Source organism: Bombyx mandarina, chromosome 18 (genome assembly GCF_030267445.1).
Source record: "Bombyx mandarina strain Sakado chromosome 18, ASM3026744v2".
NCBI lineage: Eukaryota > Metazoa > Arthropoda > Insecta > Lepidoptera > Bombycidae > Bombyx > Bombyx mandarina.
In genome coordinates, this window is record NC_143224.1 from 8,694,683 (window position 1) to 8,718,048 (window position 23,366).

Below are 23,366 nucleotides of genomic sequence, written 5' to 3' on the forward strand. Positions count from 1 at the left end.
ATGTCTCAAGTCAGCGCACACTTGCCACTTCTGCGTACAAAACGTGTTGTTTTAGTGATAGTTGGGATTCACAAGGTGCATAGTTTGTAAGGTTGCATAGTAGTTACTGCTAGGTTGCATAGTAGTTATTGCACCTTTTCTTTCGTTAAAATTGGCAAATGTATGTGATTCGGTAGTAAGTAAATAATTTTTATCTTTTTCTTTGTGTGCCGCCAAATTTTGAAATCGTTAAATATGTTCCGCAACAAAAAAAAAGGTTCAGAATCACTAGTCTAGACTTTTAATCATAAAAGGCACAAAGGTACTTTTTCTAAAGTTGCAAAGAATCAATACTTCAATCAATACAATCCATTTTTACTGGTGGTAGGTGAGTCCACACGGGCAGGTACTACCATCCTGCCTATTTCTGCCGTGTAGCAGTAATGCGTTTCGGTTTGAAGTGTGGGGCAGCGGTTGTAACTATACTTGGGACCTTAGTACTTATGTCTCAAGGTGGGTGGCGCATTTACGTTGTAGGTGTCTATGGGCTTTAGTAACCACTTAACACCAGGTAGGCTGTGAGCTCGTCCACCCATCTAAGCCATAAAAAAAACTCCTATCAATTTGATAAAATCATTAAAAAACAAATAGAATGTTAACGAACTTATCATAGCATATTATCATTGCAACGATATATTTTTTCTGTACTTAATCAGTAAGCCATTGTTATCGCACAAGTCAGTTTATCAACAAACGGAAGGCACCGCTCATTGTCGTCTCATTTTATTACAACTCCCCCTCGAATTTATTACTTGGCGGTAACTCAAATAAGTGAATTCGCTTTTATGTAAAAAAAAAAAAAAACTTAGGAAACTCTGGTCCTTTGCGATCGAACAATGGACCTTAAGCTATGCAGGTCACGTTTTGTCGCCTTAAAAAAAACGTCTCGCTTAAATCTATAAAGCAATCGTAGTATTACTAACCCTCCTCAATATTTCCTTTGAAAATTTCAATACAATTTAAAATTCAGTCCTCTGAAATCTGTATCTAATAAAATAAGTCTCATCATTACCTTTGGCGGAGCTACAATTAAATGAGCACACAAGTACAGTTATGTATATTATGACAACTATATGTTTTTTGTTCGTAACGTTACATACACATCCAAATGTTCTCTTGTTGTGGATATAAAAAAACTTTCATAGGAGATATTAAAAATACACCCGAATTGCGCTTCCAGGTTTTTTTGTAATGCTTAGGTTGGTGGACGAGCTCACAGCCCCCCGCATGTGGTTACCGGAGCCCATAGTCATCTACAACGTAAATGCCGCCACTTACCTTGAGATACGAGTTCTAAGATCTCAGTTTTTGCAGTACAACGGTTGTCCCACTCTTCAACCCGAAACGAATTACTACTTCGCGGCAGAAATAGGCAGGGTGGTTATACCTATCCGTGCGGACTCAAAAGACGTCCTACCACTAGTAATTACGTGAATTATAATTATAGGGTTTGTTTTTTATTGCACGATGTTATTCCTTATGCACAAGAAGGGCCGCGGTACGCTAGGAATGGCGACGTCTGGTGAAGCGCACCACCAGCCGAAGTGATGACCACGACCCCTCTCCCAAGAGTGCATGCGACTGAGAGGAAGAATGTTATTCCTTCACCGTGGAAGTCAATGGTACCTTTAATATCGTTTCTCGGAATTCGAATCTGAACTTTGTGATGCCGTAATTCCAGTCACTAATTAATGAACCAGTAAGGTTATTATATAAATAAATGGTAATTACATTTACAGCTTAATCGAGAATTCAGCATCAGAATTTTACATTTTTCTTCTACATGAAAAACACCGTCGTCTATGTCCGTGAAATTTGCGAGGTACTCAAGAATATGCAAAAGTAAAATGGCTGAACCTCGGGATAATCCACAAAGTTACATATTTTTGATTATGTCTAAGACTAACTTTAAGACTTTACAACATTTAAGCCTTACTCTCACGAGTTTTAAGCATCTTTTCGCAAAAACGTCTACTGTGATGGATCTTCAAATCATATTAAATTTAGTCGAATTTCTTATATTTTAATATCCATAATAAAATTCGGCGAAGAATTCAAATTTTCATTAACCAGGACACACCCTGTCAATTACTGAAAAGGTCAAAGATAATGTAATTACTTAATGAAATTGGTCACTTTGAATAATTCACCAATCCATTCTAACGTTTGCCTTAGGAATGCTAACAAACTCACAGGGCAAATAGGGGTTGGAGATGGCATTCCAATTGACGATCTGCATATTCGAATACCTAAGTGGTGATATTCCAAATATTTCCCCTCCTTCAATCCTCTGCTTCTATCTATAGAAACTGAAACATCATAAAATCTATGGAATGCACATAATGGCCGGCTCGACTCCCGATACGCAGCGTAACGTGTCAATGTATTGAATTTCAAAGATGATTAATGGGATTAGTTGAATTCCCGAACTATATCCTATTATTCTAATCGCCGTTGTATTTTCACTTCGAAACTAAAGCGTTAGAATCCAAATAAATCATTAAGGGTAATCCTAGTATAAGCCTTGTTAAGCAGAAAGCAAATAATGGATAATTTTGATCTGTTTTTTTTTTCTAATTCACTTAAAGGTTATATTTTCTTTTTATCCTTGGCAATTTTTCTTCCTTTCTCCACTACGTATTTATTTATTTATCTGGAGACATTTTTAAAAAAATGGTCAAATTATATCCTCTCTGTTTTATGCCTGTTGAGGCTTCGAAATCCGATAACCGCTTTGCACCAAGTGGGCCGTGAGCTTGCCTGCTCATATACATCTACTGTTAAACAGTCCAGCCTTAATATCTATTTATTTTAGAGATGATAAGTGATATTTTGACAATGACACGTAATACATTTTTGAAACAAAAAGCTTATTTCACACTGTGCGCACATGGTATAACTTTTTGATTTCTCAAGAGCGTAGCAGAAAATGTTTTTCTCGCATTAAGTATTCGTCCTACACGTCTTCGTTTTATAAATAGATTACAGCATTTTGTTGTTGTCGAATTTAAGATGTTACGATATATTATTAGATCGAAGTATGTTTTCTAAGTTGGAACGAAGTTTTTAAACTCAAGTCTATATTTATTGTACTTTACTTTAGCTTATTATATTATGTTATTTAATATTAAGTCATGGTATGTTATTTAACTATCGATATCTATTTAGATCAATGGAACAACAAACTTATTAATTTATCAAGGAATACTGCTGACATTTAACTATGACAATGATTACTATTACTCGTATATAATACCTATATAATTGAGACTTAGATCTCATGTCTTAAGTTCGATTACAATGGGAAGGTATCAGTCATTTTGGTCTTCGATAACTACTTAACACTAGATTAGATGAAGTCGTTCATCCATGTATGCAATAAATAAAAAAGGCGTTCCTCGGATATACGATTGGGTTACAAACATGGAATACTCGAAAAGGTTTTCTAAATTAATTAAATATTATAAAACTATTATACTTACCCAAAATAGAAGTACTACTTTTGGCTGAAATCTTGCCGGAAGAGATAATTTTCATTCACGAGACCTTAGAACTTATGTCTCAAAGTTAGTAGCGGCATTTACGTTGTAGTTGTCTATGGACTCTGGTAACCACTTAATACCAGATGCGCCCTGAGACCATCTACCCATCTAGGCAATAAGAAAAAACAAGCATATAGTTATTTAAATAATGGATAAACGAGGACAAATCGTACACGGTCATTAAGCTCCAAACAAATATTCCCTGTACTATGGGAACCAGAGGCTGATATACATACGTATATAGGTTCAAATAGTAAACATTTATTGAAACTGCTGACTGACATCATAGCAACCAAGCCTGTGCGTCACGCGAATGTTTGTTCGATGTATAAATTGAACAAAGAACCCTCGGCTTAGCCGTTAGGGGCACTAATTATATCATCGCCGAGTCAGTCATATAATAATCCTGCGTCAGGTCAGATGGTAGCGATTCCGTCCATCGCCAATTTATAGATCGTAAAAGGCTCGGATGTGCCAAAAAAATGTCTCATCTTTCATAAAAATATTTGATTCACGTTATTTTATTTCAAGTTACGTTAAAGCAAAAGTTACGTATCATATTCGCATTGACCAAGTCTCTTACGAAGAAGGATTTACACAAAATATTTTGTCAGAACCCGAATACTTTTGTTATTCGCAAAGTTTTCGCATCTCCCGGCTTTTTCCCCGTTGTTGTGGACGGCCAAAAGTGTGAAAGCATGTAGAACAACTAAGAGGATCCGGGAACCGGGGAATGTCTCCCATATGGCAGACAAGGCCGCAGGCGATGCCTACCGGTTACCCTAACAATAAACGACTACGAAATTGGGCCATCAATTTGTAGGAGATTTTGTATTTAAAATACTTATTCAGAAAAAACAAAAAAACAAACAAATTACGTTCTTGATGATTTAATGAACGACAAACACTTTCTATAGCCCAGAATAGAATTTCCTAAAAAAACAGGCTATTTTTTTATTTCCATTTGAGCAGAATAGCTTATGATCTATAATAATATGGTCTTGAGCGACTACAAGAAACCAGGGATTGGCAATAGCCTGAAGTATATATCACTTCCTTTGTGTGGATTCGTGAAGATAATTATCAGTTAACTTCAAGTAACAAAAATATCCGGTATCTAATCTCCTGTCACGAATTCAGCTCGAATATCCTCATATTTATATTGTGTTATAGAAAATCTGATTGAGTCCACATTTAAACAAAAATTTAATTTTTTTAAAATTGTCAAGTGAATTTTTTTTACTAAAAATGTTCAAGATAAGTTGGTCGCGTGAATCGACTGGCTTCACATTTCACGGCCGGTCTGAGAATTTCGGACACGTGAACGCCTCACGGAGAATATTGGTCAGCTACTATGAAGTATTCGGACCAACTTCATTATTATCCAATACTTGTACTTTATCGAGAGCTCGTGAATATTTGATGGATTTTATTAACTTTGTTTCTGAGTATTTAAACTTGTTTTGTACCCTATCGTATAATTTTCGTCGAAGGCCAGATATAATTGTGTGATAACCTATTCGATCTTTAAACTGAAGACATAATAATATATAAAACGTCAACGTTCTGAAACTACTGCCAATATTTTTATTTTATCCGATCATGGTAGTATGTTCTGTTAGTTCTGTAGGATTCCCTACTTCTTCTTTATTATAATACGTTCCATGACTGCTACGTTGAGTGCTAGCGATGAGATTGTATTGTACTTATGAATTGGTACTCTGCTAAATTTTTTTACTAAACAAGCTTGTGTCTCGTGTGAGATAACAAGAGAAACATCGAAAGCAGGTTAGTCGGTGAGACGTTATGTGGGTTGCAAGCTCGTCTGACAAAGATTGTTTTAAAGAAAGGATTCTTCACTAAATTCTTAATTAATGTTAGAATTACTTTTATCACTTACTAACGAAAACTATATGAAGGACTGATATTTAATTAGATACAAAACATACGTAGCGCGATACGAGAGTCCTTTCGAGCCAGTACAAAGAACTTTCATAATGTGTGAAAAAATCCGAACCTTTTGTTTTCGAGGTGCGAACTCAGTTTCATGTTACTGAGAGACAAAACGATCTAAAAGCGAAAACATTCATTATTATTCAACACAACACTAACGGACAAATCATTACTTTTTCAATATTAATTCTTGAGCAATAAGGTTGTATTTTGGTAACCAAAGCAATTCAGTTGAGCCGTATTATTTTTCCGACGACTAATACTTTATCCTTGAAGACACAGAATAGACAAAAGTCACCCTGCTTCGGCCGTCACGTTATTTGAAACAAGACTCTATTTCGTGAGGCAAAGTGTCATATTTTACCAGTGCATTAAGTTTAGCTTCCATTGGAAAATGACATGGCGACAGGACTAGGCGTAAGTGAACGCGTCAAAGTGTAAAATGAGGGGTTTTGCGCCGTGTCAGTGAAAGTCATTAGGAAAGGAATGGATGAAAATTGCGTGCATATTTAGGTTGCTCTCTAAGTTAATATGAACGGCGGGATGAAATGAAAATGTCCCAGAGTTTTTCGTTTAATATCCACGAATAATGATTTGACAGATTTTATTGAAGACCGGGACTATTATTCGCAAATTGGATGTGAATATTTGAACGTTGAAGATTATAAAATTTCTTAACTCGGTAAGGTTTCACAGATGTCATTCAGTTCTATGAGATTATTGACTCGACATGAAGGGTAACTCAAAGTTACAAAATTTCCTAGACGTTGAAATTTTCATTTTACCGTTTTTTGTAGCGAAATGCGTAAGTTCACTGCAAGGAATCTATAGTGAATAGTAATTAGTAGTGCTCGAGGAACCTGATTAAAAAGTACTCATTACCTGTGGCGTTGAAATACGGGGCTCGTAACGTGCGCACTGCGGCGGCTAAATCAAAGACAACAATGGAAAGCTCGGATTGTCTGCCGGTGTGAGCACTTCGAGCCACTTTCACTACTTTGTGGATATTGTGGAGAGGCGCGAAGCCTCACGAAATTAGATCGTACCGTCGGAAAAAAATGTTTACCACGCCTGATTGGATTTTATATTGATGTTCCGCAGTGCAGGATAAGTGTACGTTGTTTGCGTAAGCAACTGAGATTTATTCGTTGTAGGTATGCCTTCCTTGTAAGTTCTAATCAAAATTTTTTTTCGGGCACTCTTTTTACACTTGATAAATTGTCGTTAACACAGAAATTAACTTTAGTGACTTATTGCATTTGCATTGTCAGCGACGACTGCCATATACTGTTCATTAAAATAAGCTATAGATCCAGTTGAAGATTAACATAGACATTCTTTAACCAACGCAATTCTGAGTAGAATATTTTAAATTTGAAACATTTGGATCGGTTGTTTTTATGCCGTCTGTATTTGCTAACCAGACCATTAAAAGGGAGGGTGTGAAAATTCCCTGCTTATTTTCTAAGTACGTGCTACTATAAATCCATACGTAAATATGTTTATTTTAACGTAAAATTTTAGTACGTAAATAAAATTTTATGCTGAATTCTTTTAGCCCTACGCAAATACGAAAGAAATTTTAGATTTTTCGTTCACGCGAGAAATATTTAATTCACTAAATTTGATACAAAATGTGTATTGAATATTCACGTTGGAATTTTAATTTAAACTAGTGATTAATAGATAAACTGTAGTTGCATAAATATACCTTTTAACAAGTTATTATTCGAACGTTTTGCGGAAAATATCGATTTTTATTCTCGTGCGTTAATTGAAAATGTTCAACAAATACACTTTGAGAGGCGAAACTAAGTGACAGGGGTAAATTAAAATGCATAAATATAAATGCGCTGTTGTGTTTCGTTATGTTTTTTATCATTTTGTCATTTTACCAAGTATTTCCTTCGAGTCTGGCAAGCAGTTATCTGGACGACTGACTGGTGGCGTGTTGACTGTATCTAGTTGGCAATTTTTCCAGAGTTTTACCAAAGATGGAAACTGCTTCTGTCGCTCCGTAAAAATAGTTTGCCAACACAATTTATTTTGCGGAAATTTGTTCAAAAAGTTACATCATATGATGAAAACTATTTAGATAAGTAAATACTTCTTGGAAGTTCATTTCTTGAAATATCTATTTTACGCACTAGCTTTTTGTTTTGATGTTATGGTACTGTGCATAGACAAATACTATAAAAGGCATAGTTTCCCCCAAAGGAAACCACTGACCAATATTGCCTTCGACTTATAGCAACTCTCCAATATTCCGTATTAATCCATTCAGCCGTGTATGTTGGTCAGCTTTTCCCGAACGGCTTGCACGAAAGCATTTCTTAGCTTTTGCGAACTATAACAGTGTAGATACGGTATATATTATATTAAATATTCTATGATGTAATATTTCTTGCTTATAAAGAATCGCCAAGGCCGAGTACAATCGAAATCTGATCTATTTTAGATTTAAATGTAGCAAGTGTTTATAGAAGTCGTTGTGGTCTGAACAATGAGATACTTACTGTACTAGTATCACGCTAATCACGTGGATACACTAATGTTATTTGTACTCTACGCGATGTAAGACAAATCAAAACATAGCCGATACACCGTGCAGAGTTGGATAGCTTTTGTATGCTATGTTAACTAATGTTAATAAATTACCAATTAAATTAATCGTAATAAAACCGAAGAAAATTTTAACTAGTAAATATTATAAATAAATATTGAATATAAATATTGAATTACTAATAAATAATGAAGAAAATATACTTGTATAAAATGTTTAGAAAATTTTCAAATACATTTTTTTAAACATTCCCTTTCCTGCAAACAACAGACAAGAAGAAGAAGAAAAAAGTCAGCCGAATTAGTGGAGCCTTTCTCAACTGATACTAAAAGCAATTGATGATATCATATTGATTAAAAAATTAGTTATGCACTTATGTTAGAAAATTGGATATGTGTAGTAGGTCTTTCGCGATAGATACAAGCTGCATTTAGTGTAGACTCCACTGAGAAATAAAAATGTATTATGTATTATAAATACATATCACAACTTTGTTTACTGGTGGTAGGACCTCTTGTGAGTCCGCACGGGTAGGTACCACCGCCCCGCCTATTTCTGCCGCGAAGCAGTAATGCGTTTCGGTTTGAAGGGTGAGGCAGCCGTTGTAAGTTGTAACTATACTGAGACCTTAGAACTTATATCTCAAGGTGTGTGGCGCATTTACGTTGTAGATGTCTATGGGCTCCAGTAACCACTTAACACTAGGTGGGCTGTGAGCTCGTCCACACATTTAGACAATAAAAAAAAAAGAAATAAAATAATAAATATACTTAATACACACTTAACACACACTTATTTCATTAGAATATATTATAAAATTATGTACATTAGTTACATCTAGATATTATTATGTACATTTATGTAAAATGCGTTTGTGTAACGACTTTATTGCCAACGCCAGGCCCACGAGGTTTCTTTGTACAAAGGGCTACCCACCGTCCGCACCGCATATATTCCTGACGTCGTTCCTAGTACATAGCCTTTGTGAATATCCGCTAAGACTAATGAATCTTGTTCGTTGTAGACGTTGAGAAAGTGAATCTCGGTTTTCATAGGAATAAGTTTACTTTACGAAAAAAGCCACTTTTGTTATATATTTTTTGGCTAAAAACAAAGTTCAGGTCCTATTTTGTGTTAAATGCTTACAGAAGCACATGGACATTTACGTTGCCACATACCTTAGGGTATATCATGGTCAAAGTATCATTTGTATTATGCCTGATCTATCCTTCAAACCCAAACGCATTCCTGTTTCGTGGCAAAAATACGCAGGACGGTGGTGCCTAGTTAGATAAAACATTTTGTACAATGATAAATTGATCAATTCAACATATTGTAGTGGACATTAAACTAAAATTACTAAAATTACTGCTGGTAGGACCTCTTGTGAGTCCGCGCGGTAGGTACCACTACCCTGCCTATTTCTGCCTTGAAGCAGTAATGCGTTTCGGTTTGAAGGGTGGGGCAGCCGTTGTAACTATACTGAGACCTTAGAACTCATATCTCAAGGTGTCTGGCGCGTTTACGTTGTAGATGTCTATGGGCTCCAGTAACCATACAACACCAGATGGGCTGTGAGCTCGTCCACCCATCTAAGCAATAAAAAGTAAAAAGTAGAACTTAATTCATTGCTTAAAAATTACTGTGTCTTCGTAGTTTCCTAGATTTAACAAAAAAACCTATTAACATAACTAATGATATACTCTAAGAAAAGAGCTTCAAGATATTTTAAGTCGTGTCTTTGAAATCCTGATAGTAGTAACAAAGCATCGACGGCGTTATTCCGTAATAAAACACAATCCAGCTCCCGAGACGAAGCAATTAAAATAAGACATAGCCGAGCCTCGGTATTGTCTTACACCGTCTATAATTTTGATAATAGGCTAGAAAATATTCTTTTGTTTCGAACGGAGTGGCTGCCTCTAAGAGATCGATTATTCCTTCAGAATAAGGCACTGGCGGCCGCTATGGAGTTTTGCTTCACGCCGTCAATGGAGCCAACAAAGACCACGGCACTGCATTTAATGTTAGACAATCATGATTATTTCTGATTAATCGGAAATTTTCAGTTAAGAGATTTAAGACTTAAGATTGATTTGATAGATTATTTGAAAACTAAGCAGAGAAACGTATTAAAAAAAGATGTGTGGTGTCGTGGGACACCGGACAGGAACGAAGTTCCTTATTACAAAAAATATTAATTTTAAGTTCTATTCGAGGTATAAAGAAAATGAAACTGGAGGTTTCGCAACAACCCACGGTCGTTCGGTAACGTGCGAACTTATTGTGGTACACTTCATTCACGGTTGTTTGCATAAGAGTTAGTGTATTGCGCAAATGAACGGTCTGAGATCGTGGTCAATGAATGATAAATGATAATATGTTATTTTTTGTACGTTATAACAAAGTTAAGTCGTACACTGTGTACATTACTAATAAAAATCTTACGTTACGGACGTTTTTCCCGGTTAGGGTACCCCTCCGCATCGTCCCATAAGGAAATTCGTTCCAAAAAATTATGTTACTTTTAAAAGTCAATGAGAAAAACATGAAGGAAAATTATTTGCAAAAGGGATGGAAAAGAACAAAACCCTAATGATGGATCATTTTACAAAATAACCTAAACTGATGATCGATTTAAGCCTTAGATGGTTGGTATCATTAAAATTTACAATTTTCGTTCTGTGCTTTTTAAATTTAAATGTAATTATACCTGTGGCTGGTATTTGTTTGTATTCCTAATTGTTTGTTTTATTTAAAGTTACTATTATCATTATTAAATCGTAAAAAATATTTTTATATACACATAATTATTTTATCATGTCATGTGTCAACATGTTTCCACAATATATTTGATCATAATAAGTTCAATTACTCAAAAAATAATACAAAAAACTTAATAAAAAGACTTTCGTATTTATAACATTGGACCATTTCAACTAATATGGACCCACATTTGTAATATTAGAGAAACCTGCTATAATCTTTTATTGCGTTTTAAAAAAATGTTTAAAAAGTCATGTGAATATTCTTTGACCGTGTGGTGAATGGCCTAGGATAGCACTACCCAATTAATTTTCGTAGCTGTCGTAAAAGGTGACTAGAAAATCACCGGAGAATGGTCAGCAACATTATTACACTATTATACTAGTATACTGTGAACGCCAACCGACATTTACTTATGGTAGGGTGTATTAAAAGCCCTCAGGGTTGGTATAACCCCTGTACCAATTTCTGCAGAGCAGTAGTGCTTTCGGGCTTGAAGACTAGCACACCAGTTGCACAATACAATAATAATTGGGACTTTGATCTCATCAACCGATCTTATCGACCGTCTCAAGATGGCGGCATTCATCTTGTGAAGTCTATGATTTTCGGTGACCATTTAAAACTAGGTGGGTATATCCCAACATGTACCTTAAATAAGTATATAAAAATAAATAAAAAATAATTGTATGTATGAAATGTTTTAAAAAAATGCGTACTTTTGCTTGAATATACTATAAAACAACCTAAAAATAGCGACTAAAAGTTCAGTTAAGCAGTGAGAGCTGCACTTATTACAATAAATGACCCGTCGAGGGTATAATTACATATTTTTCACGCTCCATTCATAGAAACTTCACTAATTTCGTTGTTTCCCCATGAAGAATTAAATGAATGCACGCGTAGTTACCCTGTGAATGTTTTCTGTTTGTTTGCATCGTTGCTCTAAATTTAAATAAGACGGTATTTTTTTGATAGATATTTTTAAAAAGTTAGAATTTAAACAATTGTGATTTTTCTTCATCGATGCTAATTATTTTTTACAGGGATACCACGAAAGGTCGCGTTGTAGCTTAGGCTCTTGTCAGGCTAATTTTATATTGTCAATAAAGAATGTGAATTTTCAGGGCATGTAATAATAAAATAGTTCTCATTAAACAAAAAACAGTGTATAGCCGATTCGAAATTGAAATATCAAATTACTTCAAACGAAATTTACGTTAATATTGATTTACTGGGTGGCTCAAAAATCTAAACGAAGATATACGGATATTTGAAAGTACATATATTTTAATAATGCAACTATCATTAGTCTCTTCTCGGTACTTAAAAATTAGATCCTCGAGTTAAGACTTCGATTTTTTGTAAAGTACTTCCTTTGTTAAGGGTGAATGAACATAAATATAAAATAAGCATTTTCCTTTATTTCAAATAGCACAAGGTAATGACCCTTAACAAAGTCCTTATTTATCCTACTCGATCGCAATAAATTGTTATTTATTAGATTCCCCGTGGATTTGGTATAAATCAATTGAAACTGTGTCCTCGATTCCTCCTAATGAGACGTCAATTTTATTCAACCCTTGATTGTACGCAGGTAAATCACCTTTCAATGTGATGCTTACACTGAAAATGCGTAGTTAAGTAAGTTCTCCGTTACTTCACTCTATCGACGATACATACATAATATGTATTTGTATATTGTTAACGAAACAATAACTAAAAGGTCTTTTATTTTTATTGCGTAGGCAAATCCAAATCGTGAGTAGCCAAATATTATGTGCGAAGATCTTTTTCTTTTTTATTTATTTACTGCGTAGACCTGTGCACGATCTAACGGTCCCCCTTCAGTCTATTTTGAAGTTTAAGATTTGTTACCTCAATTGATATTAATATCGCAAAATGAAATTTTTGCGTGTTTGATTTTTATTACGCGCTGGTATTCCTACGTCAGGAATGTAATTAGAAAAAAAATTGGTACCCTCCTGGGTTTCGAACATTAGGATAGTAGCATCGCTCGATACGAATATATGGGGCATTTTATCCTTTAGTCTACGACGACTTATTGTTTAGTGCAAAAATATCTTTTGTTAATAGAATGTAAGAAGATGTCAGTTTCGTTTTTAATAACGACTGTACTTTTTTAACAATATATTAGCTTAGCACTCATCGGAACCGACGTCCTCGTCGAATAACGCCGTATCACTTACGAAAAAGACTTTAGGGCGAGAATGTATAAGGAAGAAAGTTATTATGAAAAACCGTAGCAAACCGTAGCAAGACCGTTACACATGTATACCGTTCCGTTCGAGAGGCAAGAAGAAGTGACAGCTGATATCAAGTCGCGAAGGCACTGTCAAATATATAAAGGATTTTATGACCTGGTAACTAAGACCTTTAGATGACCTAAAGGTCTTAGTTACCAGGTCTTATTTTAATTTATATTCTTATTTTAAGGTACCCTCAAATTGCGATCAGTGTTGCCGTGATAAAAACTCAAAAACTCACAGACTGGTGTCGAAAACTTATTATTTCGTCGTTACTTTCGAATTATGAATTACTTACCGAGAATACACTGAGCATTAATTATAAATCTTACATTTATAACTTCATATATTTTTTAACAAATCCTTAAATAAATTTGTATCTACTGAAAAAATATGAAACTGTGACGAGGCCAAATAATTACGAACGGGCTCCTGGTGGAATCTTTGATGCCTTAATCAGGTGTCGCCCGACGGCCACGCCTATCACAGTAATTAGAATGTCTCCTTGTACAGTGCCTCGCACCTCTATGTGTGACTGATGAATACCAAAGTGCCTTAATGAAACTGCTATAAAGGTAGAATTATTTTCTTTTTAATTAAAATCTGTGGTCCTCTCTTTTAAGGTCTAAAATTAAAATGTCTTAACTTTTTTTAAGGTATTATTTTTGTAGTAAAACCGCAAGTAGCTGCGTTTGATTATACACTTGATTTAATATTCAAACCAAACTAAGGCGAGGAGAATGGATATCCCTCGTATTTCACTATCTACGTAATTAAAAATGGAGTTAAACCATTCCGCGTTAGTTTCAACTAACACACAGGCTAATGGCACACGCTGTAATTACTATAGCTTACCTTTGCAAAGTAATAAACGCTCATTTATTATTAGTGCTTCTTGTTGCTTAAAGGCGACTTACTCAAATGCTCGGCTCTTATGGATACGATTTTTAAAATACACAAATAAAGTGCGTGTTTAAAAAATTTCTAATATCGTTTATCTTCTATATAATTCGCAATTGTAGTAAATTCAACTTTTCAAATTAAATAAAATTGAAATAAAAAAATCGGATTGCAATAAAACACTACTATTTTTATTTTCACAAAGGTCATTAACCTACCTAACCTAACTAAACCTACATTAACTAACATTATATGACATTATATGAAGTCCAAGACTTAATATTACAACGGGTAAGATTATTTTCAAGCCGGAATACATACTGCTTCGTTGCAAAAACAGGCAGAGTACTTATTTAGTTACAAAACGGCTTGAAGGCTGGTACAGTCGTATCGCTCAGTACGAGTAGATAGGCCGTCTGATTCTTTAGGCTACGAGGGCTTTAATAAAAACCAAATTGTGACATTAAATATTACTTTCACTTCGTCAAAAATGATTCATTCAAAGCCTTACTAGATACAATCAGGTACATGATTTGTTCGTTATTCAATTGTTGTTTAAGCTTCCATTAAGTCAGAAGTTATCGGGTAACCTACCCCTTAATACATCAATCCAGTCCAGATACCATAATCCGTAACAAACTTTCTGATAAAGAAGCAACATCGAAGTCTCAAATAATGTTTTACGTTTTTCCCTATTCGCGGTGTACCTTTCAGAATCTACAATATTCAGATCGAGTTGGATTTGTGAGTTTAACTTTTTCCAGTTATTATTCATAAATGCAGAAGCGTAGATATTAGACGCTTCAAAAGTTGAGGGATTGGATTTGTGAGTTAGATTGAATCGTGTCAATATAACGTTGAACTGCGTCTGATATGTCTGACGCGCTAATGCTTCGCCCCGATCCAATATTTTCCATTTTGCAGATTCTCTCACAGAAATATCCTTTATTTTACGTTTGTATGGGGTTGTTAGCGTCTTGAAAACATTTTTTCGAAGATATCCTTAAATTAGTCAAATATCAGATACTTTCCGTCAAGGCACGTTTAAAGTTTATTGTTAAAAATGATCACTTTTCAAAATTTTCATGCTAACAGTTGACAATTACGAATTACGGATCGTTTGGAACCTCTGGGTCTGCGGAGGGACTTCGCTTCTCTCTGCATTTTGTACTGCATGTTCCATCGGGAGTGCTCTGAGGAATTATTTGAGATGATCCCATCATCTCGTTTTTACTATCGCACCGCCTGCCACTGGAGTAGAGTTCATCCATACTACCTGAAGCCACTGCGTTCATCCACAGTGCGTTTTCAGAGATATTTTTTGCCACGTACCATCCGGCTTTGGAATGAACTCCCCTCCACGGTGTTTCCCAAGTGCTATGACTTATCTTTCTCAAACGAGGCTTGTGGAGAGTACTCAACGGTAGGCAGCGGCTTGGCTCTGCCCCTGGCATTGCTGAAGTCCATGGGTGACGGTAACCACTCCCCATCAGGTGGGCCGTATGCTCGTATGTCTACAAGGGCAATAAAAAAAAAAGTTAGTCTTAAAGTTTCTAAGACATATCATTAAATATGTGTCACGTATTTATGCGCCGATCTACAAACTATACCTTTATTTAAAATATTTTTTAAAGTTTTTTTTTCTAATAAAATTTTACTTTGTTTCAGTGAAGCAATGCGGAAGACATAGAACATACTAGAAAAATGAATGAAGTGATTCGTTCCGCACAGAGCACCATGGCGTTGCTGTGGATTTTGTCGGGGCTGGCTGTCATTGAAGCTGTTAAAGTTGTTATAGAGCCGCTGCCTAAAGGTAAGTGCTGAGTTAATCGAGCAAATTATGAATTGGTTTTACTTGTGGCAGGGCATATTAAAAGTTCATACTAGTAAATACCACGGTTCTGACTATTTATGCCGCGAAGCACTCATGCCGCTTAAGGTGTAGGAAATCTATTGTTTAGTTAATCGAGCAAATTATGAATTGGTTTTACTCATGGTAGGGCTTATTAAAAGCTCATACTAGTAAATACCACGATTCTAACTATTTATGCCGCGAAGCACTCATGCCGCTTAAGGTGTAGGAAATCGGTTTAACAATACAATTGAGGCTTTGATCTCTTTTTTTATTGCTTAGATGGATGGACGAGCTCACAGCCCACCTGATGTTAAGTGGTTACTGGAGCCCATAGACATCTGCAACGTAAATGCGCCACCCACCTTGAGATATAATTTCTAAGGTCTGAAGTATAGTTACAACGGCTGCCCCACCCTTCAAACCGAAATGCATTACTGCTTCACGGCAAAAATAGGCAGGGTGGTGGTACCTACTCGTGCGGACTCACAAGAGGTCCTACCACCAGTGTAAAAAACTCATATTTCGAGGTGGCTTTGCAGCGTTCACATTGAGATCTGTGTGAGCTCTAGTAATCAATTAACACCCAGTTGACCTTGTCTATTAGCCTAGAGCAAGAATAACTAAAAATATTCCGAAATAAGTTATCATATTGAAGTTAGATTAATTACTTATTAACTCAGTCGAATCAGATTTTCTCGTAAAAATATCTTTAATATTTTACGTGACATTTGGTAATTAAGGAGTTCTACAGTTTTCGATCCTACGAAATATTAACGTTATCGCTAAATTACTTAATGAATTTCGATACTTGAAACATCTAGGAATGGCAAGGTTTTGCCCGTCCCAAACTTCTCCCCTAGATGTCCGCACGGCTGACTCCGCTTTAGTTTCGTTTAATTTCCTATCTCTCTTGTCGTGACGTTTATTGCCGACTTGTTCACCCACACCAGCTTAAAACAAGCCTACTTTTGTTCACAGACTCTAATAACAATTTCGTATTAATTTTTATTCTCTCCTCGTTGTCTATTTTCGGACTTGGTCGTTCCGACGCTTTATTGTTTTCGAATTAATTTACAGTCCACAGCTGTGGGTAACGCAGATCCCGGTGGAGTTTTTATCCTGTGCCTTCGGTATTCTTTCTTTAGAAATTGGGAGCTCCTATTAATATTAATTAAAAAGTTTGAATAATTGAATGGATTCGGAATTGTTCATGGTTTTGTTGGGCTTCGCCGACAATGAATCACCGCAATAATTAAAACTTGAAGGAGTTCATTATTTGGCTTATGCGAATGACAGATATTAAACCTATATATCACTGTCCGTTTCAGTGTCATTCTAAATATGATAATGTTTGATGGAAATTTATTAGAATTTTATATTGTTAACTAGCTGGCCCGGCAAACGTTGTTTTGCTATATAAATTATTTCTAGGAAAGATAAATAGCCTAGATACCGACTGCAGCGCCATCTGCCGTGCTCATTTGTGAATCTAAGCCATTCAGGGTGCCAGCCAAACGCATACAAAAAAAATCATTCAAATCAGTCCAGCCGCTTAGGAGGAGTTTAGTGACAAACACACGCACAGAAGAAATATACATTGTTAACCAGCTGACCCGGCAGACTTCGTAGTGCCTCAATCGATAAATAAAAGACCAAAACTTTTGTATAAAATAAACTTAAAACAAACAAAAGGAATCCGTCCGACGGGGAACACATCAAAGAAAAAACAAAATTGTTATTTATATTTAATTTCGAGCATTTTCACATTTATCTACCTTTTAAACCTTCTCTGGACTTACACAAATAATTCAAGACAAAAATTTGCCAAATCGGTCAAGCCGTTCTCGAGTTTTAGCGAGACCAAACAGCAATTCATTTTTAAATATATAGATATATTAAAATTATATAACAGCAATAACAGTGAAAAGTTTGAAATTTTTTGTATAATTAGATTAAAAATAAAACACAACAGTAAATTGAAATGATGCAAACTGTACAAGCCTACAAAACGATTGAAATGCAAGTCACGAACTAAAAGTACAATTAAGAGTTCGCAGTCGGCATATAAAAACACGAAGACGCATTTTTGCAATGCTTCAGGTAATTGTTGGAAAGAACGATCGTTTGCACGTTAGGGTTTTCTTTGTTTATTTGTAAAGAGTTAAAAAAAATGTTTTACAAACTTCACAAACTAAGAAAAAAAAAGTCGTACTGTTGTAACACCGTAACCAGATATTATCGTACTATTGAATTAAATTTTATTTCAAAATATTCCTATAAGCTGGGTTTCATTTATTAAATATAATTACTTGATAATGATTATTAATTATACATTTATATGATTATAGATTATAAATCATATAAATGATATTACTGGCGGTAGGACCTCTTGTGAGTCCGCGCGGGTGGGCACCACCACCCTGCCTATTTCTGCCGTGAAGCAGTAATGCGTTTCGGTTTGATGGGTGGGACAGCCGTTGTAACTTACTTGAGACCTTAGAACTTATATCTCAAAGTAGGTGGCACATTTACGTTGTGGATGTCTATGGGCTCCAGTAACCACTTAACACCAGGTGGCCTGTGAGCTCGTCCACCCATCTAAGCAATAAAAAAAAACTTGACGACAGATGAATTTTTATTTACATATTATACATATTTATTAAGTGGTACACACTTTGAATTAACTGCATTTTTGTGCAAGGCACCTCTTTTTATTAATATAATTAAAAGCTAATGAAGTTACCGTCAAATTGCCATTTTTATTGTTACACTTTGAATTGTTTTTTAATTATAATTATATAAATGCCTATATGCAGATAAACGCAACGATACAGAAATAATAAAAGTCCTCCTATTTATTTGAGACGGTATTTGCACCGACCACATTGTTTATGAAGCAGTTACGAATACTATACAAACGAATGACATTTGCCCAATTTCGAACGGAGAAATATAGTTCAAGAGTTTGGTCCAAGATACGACATCTTATTTTATTTACGTTAGACTTTAAATGTTGTCATAAAAAAAAAGATAAATTGACCATTACGTAACAATTTATAATAAATTGATTACTGTGTCAAAGCTTACACGATTTGAGTCTTTGTATTTAGTTGAATTTTGTTTTAAATTCATAGTTATTTTAAGACCAAAATGAATTACACCATCTGCTATATACCCCGTTATAGTGCCTAGGAAAAGATTTTCTCATTTTAATTTACCATCGAATTTATTGGATATGCGTAAACTTGGACCACACTTCAACGTGTCTCGTGCCTGCAGGCAGATTTACGACTGCCAATTAAAAGTATAGATGGTAACCTGCCGACGACAAATGTGCACGACTCATACACCGGACGTTTCCAGACGTTTTGTTCCTACCCGCGCCCGTGACGTAGCCATACGGGATGTTTCAAAACGGAAACAGCTCGCGTTATTGACTAAATATAAATTTACAAGCAGGAACTTTAGTTCGAACAAAACATCGAATTTAATTTAAATGCATAAGTATTCTACTACGTAAAGCAAAACTAAAGCTTCCATTAAGGAGATTATTGTATTTACAATGCGAAGTCTTGACTTTCAAAACCTTTTGTTCTCGAGATTGCCTTTAATTAAAGCAATGGTATTGGCTCTGATTTCATTACTAGCCTTTTAAAGTAAAGAAAATCGGGTATACGTTTCGTTTATCATTACTCAGGATTATTAAATTATTCTCTGTTCGTTCTTTCGCGAACCATAAAACGTAAATCTAACAAAGATTCTGTTCGGGCTTTTAGTTAACTTTTACGACAACGTCTGAGTTTAACGGTTAGATTTAATTGCATTTGTACTGTACTGGGGTATTTTGATGCTTTGCTTTCACGTTTGGTTACATTGTTTTAAGTTAATATCAGGCACAGCAAAGGTCGCGGGCTCTTGAATTGTGCTCGTCCTGAAACTAATTTGGTCGTTGTACACTAAAATTACAAAGTTCTTCATCGGCCAAGTCATTTCGTTGACAAAGTTGCAATTTAAGCACCCACTCTGCTGTTGATGTCCTATCTTCTTATTTCATAGGTTAATATAAAACGAAGAACATACATAGGACTGTAGGTTGTAGGAAATTTTACGAAGTGAATTTCGATACATCACATTTATGATTTTTTTATACCCATTTGTAGATACGACTCGCGGTCTATATCATAAGATGAAGTACCTGTAATCTGTCCTGAAGTGAAATAGTAAATAGACTTGTAGTTTAAAAACTTAAAAACAACACTTAAATTGCAAACCGAACTAAAAATTAATTTCATCATTTTTATCCTGTTGACATTTGTCTGGATTAATATCCAGACCTAAAGGTCTAGTGATGAATGAATGAATCTAATGAGCAAAGTTATACAATTATTGTGTTATCACCGGTCCTTGATACGAGTACAAATTTTCCAGTTAATCGGATCTCTTGAGGTAAATGACGTTCAAAGATTCCTTTACATACAAACATACATACAAACAAACGAACAGAATATTTATTTGCATAAATTAGGCAAGTCCTACTTTAAAGGTCGGTAAAAAAATGCAGTATATACTTTTTGGATGTTTTGAAAACACTCTGTTTTTGTTTGCGAGGGTCTGTCTGAGTTTCGGAAGGGGAACGATTTGTGACACTAAAACAAATGACGCGAACTCCACGCTCGATTGACGGCACTTTAACACAGGCCAAATTGCAGTAACGCACTCCATTTTTGAAAGATTATTGTGAAAATAGACCAAATTGCAGTAACGCAATCGATTTCTGAAAGATTTCTTATGAAAACAAGTGAAAGTGCAGTGACACACTCAATTTTTGAAAGATGATTGTAAAAATAGGGCAAATTTCAGTAACGCACTCAATTTTTTAAAGATTATTGTCAAAACAGGGCAAATTGCAGTAACACACTCAATTTTTTAAAGATTATTGTCAAAACAGGGCAAATTGCAGTAACGCACTCAATTTTTGAAAGATTATTGTCAAAACAGGGCAAATTGCAGTAACGCACTCAACTATTGAAAGATTATTGTACAAACAGCGCAAATTGCAGTAACGCACTAAAGGAGACTGAAACGATTACATACATTTTTGGGCCCGAATGTAACGTGATGAAACTAATATGAATTAATAGATTCAGATTTATCAGTACCTTGCTGAAAATTATAAAAGTTTTCTCAATCTGAGAGCCGAGTTAATAAAGATTTAGTAAAAGTTAGGTTATGTTACAATATCTTTAAAAGAGCTGAATAATAACTTATTTCAGCATAAGTATATGTTTATTATATCCATTGGATAATCTTTTAAATGTCATATTATGAATGAATATCAATGATATATATCAGGTATGGAGTATGGAATTGCTATCCCACAATTCACACAGCGATCCATAATTTCAACAGTATCCAATGCAACAATTTCAAGTCAAACGTGTGAGCGATCTTCGGTGTCCAGTGTAGAAGCAATTGTCGTACAAGGCTGGCAGAGTTGGAATCCGTAATAATAAAGCAGTGATCGTTGAAAATATAAAAACATCCCGATAGATACACACTCAAAATGCGTCGAACATACAAAACGAGTAGAGCAGAAAAAACCAACAAGCGCCAAAAAATAATTGTATAATCTATGAACAAACGTCATGTCAGCTTACTGTCAAAGCTGTCATCAAAAATACAATCGATTTTAATCGATTTGAAATCGATAATCATATTACTTTGCTAAGTAATAATAGACTTTTCTTCATTTATGTATATAATCGCAATTAAATCCGGCGCATACCGCACTTGTATACAACAAGTATAAATCGCTCATTTAATTACTTTGCATTAATTACCTAGTGCAATGTTTTTCTTTTTATAATCCTGTAATCGATTAATTAAATCGATCACACCGTTATACCGACAAAAACTAACTTTCTCATTTTTCTCCGGTCCCAGAAAGAGGATTGAGGTGATTTTTTATATTCTTATATAAAAAAATATGACAATTTTTTAGACTACATTCCAAGTTATTACATTTTTGGCCCACGATTTTCCTTCTCCTTTTTTAAGTTTTATTGAAAAATTATAATGTAGTCAAATCTTGAAATCTGTTTTATTGAAGTAAAATCAACCAAAACTTTTTTTATTAAGTTCAATTTAAAATATATGTACATAATTAATAGACATGAGATTTATATTATTATGACCACCAATTCGGATACATTTTCACCATTGATGAGAATTGGTCAACAACCCAAGAAATTGCTGCAACACCAAAAATTTTACGATGTGTTTTAAAACAGTGCATTTAACAGCAAAATGTTATAAAATTTGGTCGTTTTTGCTTTAGGTTTAATTTTGTTATACATTAAAATGAACTATTAATGTTTTAAATACAAATTTTATTGTTCACTTCAAAAGTGTTTTTTTTATCCTAATATTTTTTTTAAGACGTTAGAATAATAAAACTGTTAGTTTTTAGATCAGGGAGTAGCAAAAACGATATCCTTTTACAGGAGTATATAAAAAGCAGCATCCTCATTAAGCGCCAAGAAAATTAAAAACCCTTTGGCTCGCTACAGCGAAGCTTAAACTGCATTGCAAATTAAGGAAAACAAACTAACATTTTTTATCAACAAGAGGAGAAAAAAAAGTCATCTTCTGATAAACAAGACTACAGTGTGGAGCAGGATACAGAAATGTTTCTAAGGAAATGAAGGGCAAAATGTTAAGGAAAAAAGCTCCCGGCGGAAGAGACGGGGTGCTGTGATTAACGTTCTTAACACGAGTTACTTTTATTGTCTGTCACAGAATAACGCAGTAGGCTTGCTCGCCGCTATTGTTGTAAATACACCCTAATTAAGGTCGGTAATCACGTAATGTGTGCCGACTGTGCTTGGATGTTTTCGGTAAATGACTTTTTATGAATGTTATTTCGGTTAAGTTGCTTTTTCGCGGCAAGCTGGCGATCACTGTATTATTTAAGGATCTCTTGCAATTTCTTCATTATAAATACCATGAAAACCTTGAATATTTCCAGATTTTTTTATAAGATTCATTTCTTTAATCACCTCGCTGTGTGATGAAGTAGGTTTGACAATAAATAAGACTTACGTGAAGGCGAATCCCATTAACAATAATATGTACGATTTCCGCAACACGATATTTTCCTTATACTGTCATGTAATATTATCATGTTGTTTGAGAAGACTTATGAAATATACTTGGGATAATTTTGATATCGTTATGATCTCGTGTTTGTGTAATCAGATATTGTAGTATTAGTATGGAACGTGAAATTTATTCTTATTAACGAATCTCCGAGAATCTTAAGATTTATTTCAATCAAACTAAGCATTGTAAATTTTTAACGTATTTCAATGATAATCATTTGAATAATTAGAATTTGTGTCTAAGCTTGAACAGTAATATAGTTTCCACTTAAATCAATAGTGGTTAGAATCCACGTTACGAGATTTGATTTACCGGCCTCC

General features: G+C 34.7%; 1 protein-coding gene across 2 annotated transcripts in view; it reads left to right on the plus strand.

Annotated features, from left to right (window-relative positions):
* Sema2a (Semaphorin 2a) overlaps window positions 1-23,366 on the plus strand; it is a 397,753-nt gene that overhangs the window by 212,244 nt on the left and 162,143 nt on the right. For both annotated transcript variants that reach the window (XM_028179046.2, XM_028179048.2), the window contains one exon: window positions 15,699-15,843. In XM_028179046.2, the coding sequence (XP_028034847.1) occupies window positions 15,735-15,843 (109 nt within the window). In that variant the 5' untranslated portion in view covers window positions 15,699-15,734. The remainder of the gene's footprint in view (window positions 1-15,698; window positions 15,844-23,366) is intronic.